The 3,998-nt window shown below is 30.1% G+C and overlaps 1 protein-coding gene across 1 annotated transcript in view; it reads right to left on the bottom strand.

Annotated features, from left to right (window-relative positions):
• LOC121413484 (origin recognition complex subunit 3-like) overlaps positions 1 to 3,121 on the bottom strand; it is a 17,861-nt gene extending 14,740 nt beyond the window's left edge. Inside the window, exons 1-3 of the mRNA XM_041606306.1 lie at positions 3,031 to 3,121; positions 2,889 to 2,937; positions 1,137 to 1,240 (exon numbers count right to left, since the gene is read on the bottom strand). Coding sequence (XP_041462240.1) covers positions 1,137 to 1,240; positions 2,889 to 2,937; positions 3,031 to 3,078 — 201 coding nt within the window. The 5' untranslated portion in view covers positions 3,079 to 3,121. The remainder of the gene's footprint in view (positions 1 to 1,136; positions 1,241 to 2,888; positions 2,938 to 3,030) is intronic.
• Positions 3,122 to 3,998: the final 877 nt, after the last annotated feature.

Here is a 3,998-nt window from a genome sequence, read left to right as displayed (position 1 = left end):
GATGTTTGGAATCGTAAAACATTGTATAATTATCATAATTTTACAAATAAAACCGTTATGGTTTTACTTTCGTAAACTATTAAGATTGGATATCCCGGGGGTACCCATCTCAACGTCCACATGTGATTTTTTAGTCATGAAATAAATTATTCATAATTCCATTTTTCAGCAATTGAATGCCCCAGTCTTCATGGTCTAAGTATGTATGATGCATAATTTACCTGTGCTATTATTTTTAAAAGATTTAATTCCCAATTCATCACAATATTTACAATTTTGTCATGATTTTTCTTTTTGAAAATTATGCTATTTTGTGACTAAGGCTACGTCTCGTCTGCTCTTTTTACCGATAGTATCGATATCAAGGTATTTTAGTTAGGAAGCCTTTCCTGAAACAGGTTTAGTAATATTGGAGCTAACTCCGTGGTTTGTGGATAAAGATATGACTAACTTGTCCAGGTGTTGAGAAACGGGCCCCAGGGATCAAATCCTAGACTTCCATGTGTCTAGTCTAGAGACTTGAACCACCTCAATGAATAACTTGACCTCAGCATTACTTACATATTTAAACCAAATATATGTCTGGGTAAATTGTCAATTCGTCCACTGTCAACTCCTCCACTCACCAAATGGTCTACCTTCATTTAGTCTATAGCCATTCCATCCATAAACATATCGTCTAACAACCATTTGGTCCAATGATCACTTTGTCTAATCACCAGTTTGTCTATTACCATTTTGTCTAATAACCAGTTGGTCTAATTCCCATTTTCTTTTCCTTCATTTTGCACTATTAACACTTTAGATTAATAAGACCTATTGGTATACTGACTAAATGGCTATTGGACCAACTGGTTATTAGACGGAATGGCATTAGACTAAATGAAAGTAGACCATGTGGTGAACGGACGAACTGATGGTAGACCAAATGATAGAAGAGTTGTCAATTGGACAAATCGGCATTAACGAATTGGACATAAACATATGTCTGCACCCAACATACAACTACAGCAACAGTAATATAGACTCGGTGGCACTTCGAGTATCACATTATCTTCATCTATTTTTTTTCTTGAGTTTATCTCTTTTTTAACCAACATTTTATGTCAAGGTAGACTGCCTCTTAAAGATCTTACCTCAATATCATCATTGATAAGCTCCCACTGGGCATCTCCAGTCTCAAATCTCAGCTTACAATCATTACTGCTTTCAGCTTTGCTTTCAGGTATGAAATAATCTCCTGCATTATTTTTTTTTACCATTTAAAACAAAAGTATAAAGTACAAGTACGATCTTAAATTCCTGTGAATTTACTTTAATAATGGAAGTGAAGGGTTAAAATAAATGTTAAAATTTAAAAATTAGAAGACAATTTTTTATCTGAATATCATATGAAATTTATCTCATTTTAAACATTATCTGGATATCTGCAATCTATTTTTTTTTTCTTCTCATTTCTCAATTATCCATTTTAAATGAATATATGAATAAGAAGGTAAACTATATCATTTAGAATCTAAGGACAAAACTACATTTAAAAAGTCTAAGGCAAGTAAATGTGATTTGAATTGTTTTTCTATTAAAATATCAAAATTAAAAGTTTTTCTTTTATTGCTTTCATGCATATTGAAAATAAATAGCGTTGATATATATTCTTATTTTCATTTCCAAATTTAATTTTTGAACAGGAATCTTTGTTTTAAAAGTGTTACCATGAATGAAAGGGAAACCATTGTTTTCATTTAAAAAAAGTTTTACCAATGAATGAATTAAAAACACAGATGTTTAAAATTGACCTTTTTTAAGCATAATTTTCAGGGTCCTGCATCGTAATTGCAAAACCACAATTTTTTAGTCAATATAGCAGTCCTGAATTGATCATCAGATATCACCTATAATATTTGTATTTACTGGAATATTTGGTCCCTTTTTCAATTTTGGTAATCAAGATAAGTTTTCAGGCTACATATAGAAATATATATGACAAATTGCTAATATTTTACCTTTGAATTGGGGAATGAATTTCATTTCCTTAAGACATTATAATGTTTAGGAAAAATGAGCAAGAGAGGAGAAACTACATGATTCATGACTCTTGTTGCGATGAACGATTCTTTGAGCTTAATGAAAATTATGGAATGTTAAACTATTCAGAACTTCATAAACCTTATCAGAGATGCAGCACACACATAGTTACGGAAAAAATAAAAAGGAGATGAAGAAGTTTAAAAATTGGAAGAAAATGGGAAATTAAAATGAGAAAAATATCAACATCAAATTAATATAAAAAATAGGATTTACACAAAAAGAAGACTGAAAATAGCAATAACAAAATGCATGAAAAAATGAAGATGAAGATAAAATAGGAAAGAAATGAGCAAGAATGGAAAGAATAATTCAAAAGAAAGAAAAAAAAAGAAAAACAAAGAAAGAAAGAAAGAAAGAAAAAGAAAGAAAGAGAGAGAAAAAAGATAGAAAGAAAGCAAAGAAAATGACAAAGAGTGACAGAAAGAAAGAAAATGAAAGAAAGAAGGAAGAAAGAAAGAAAGACAGACAGACAGACAGACAGAAAGAAATAAAGAAAGAAAATAAAGTCAAATAAATCACTTTATTGCCTTTATTGAGCTTTCAGTTTTAGCAGTCAAAGTTAAACTTAGTTTAAGTTCTTTCCTTTTTTAGCTCTAAGTATACAAAATTTGCTATGAATAAACAGGAATTTTGCTCCTGTGCAATTTTATTTAATCTATCACGGAAAAGTGATATCTATGTTGGATATGCGTGCATTGAGATCGCACACGCTGGTAAGCTTATGTGTGCGCCTGGCCTTCAATGACATTAATTTATCATCTACATCACAGATATACACGGATGGGGATGGGCTTACTTACCGGGATAGAGAGGCTGACGTCTCTTCTTGGACTTGAACACGAAACATCCCTGAAATTAGATAAATGAAACATCAAGTTTGAGTATCATAGAACTGAGCAATGAATGATTGATCAATTCAAGTTTAAAAGACAATTTTAGTACCTTTGAAACTGAAGTTGTAGCCCCACACGTGGAATCGTAGTCTGCCATTTCGAGATTGTTTTGCTAGCCTCACGGAAATGCGCCTTTTAGTATTTTCTGAATATACATTTCCTTTCCAATACTAGCATTTCAGGTACTATATGATGAAGAAAGAGGATATAAAAATAGTAGGCTCGGTTGTAACACAATTTTTTTAATATCAACATTAAAAGTAATTTTATTCCTATATTAGTAATAATAATAATGCAGTAGTGATAAGACTATTCTATGTTAAAGGGGGAATGTCAATTATGACTGATTGCCTGCATGCCTGACGATAATTTTTGTAAGAAGCTATCATCATCATCATAGGCTATTTAAATGAAAAATGAACAGAGTTGAATTGAGGTGAATTGAATCAACATCACCATCATCTGGCATCATCAACTTTGTTTGATTTATGTATTTAAGATCTATTTTTATAGAATAAAACTGAATGTACAGATGAAATAAATATGATTATTCAAAAAAGTGATCAAGATTAAAATAGGCCTGTGATACATAATAGAGAATAAAGAATGATACAACTTCATTATGTTAAGGCTGTGAATATGATTACAGCTTATTTATCTATTTATTTGTTCATTTATTTATTCATTCATTCATTTATTTATTCATTCATTCATTCATTTATTTATTTATTTGTTTGTTTGTTTATTTATTTATTTATTTATTTATTTATTCATTTATTTATTTATTTATTTATTCATTTATTTATTTGTTTTTTGTTTATTTATTTATATATATAGTTATATATATTTTACGTTTCATAAGCCACTTTTCTTAATATTGGAATAAACGTCTAAGAAAAGAATGTAAACATTTTCACATTCTTGCAAATGGGTTAGCAATGCGTACTCAGATGCGATTCTGGGATTGCGCCATCTATCGGTCTGTCATAAACATAACATTGAGAAGAGAAGATGTGG

Source organism: Lytechinus variegatus, chromosome 4 (assembly GCF_018143015.1).
Source record: "Lytechinus variegatus isolate NC3 chromosome 4, Lvar_3.0, whole genome shotgun sequence".
In the NCBI taxonomy this organism is placed as follows: Eukaryota; Metazoa; Echinodermata; class Echinoidea; order Temnopleuroida; family Toxopneustidae; genus Lytechinus; species Lytechinus variegatus.
This window is presented reverse-complemented; position numbering and strand designations above follow the sequence as displayed.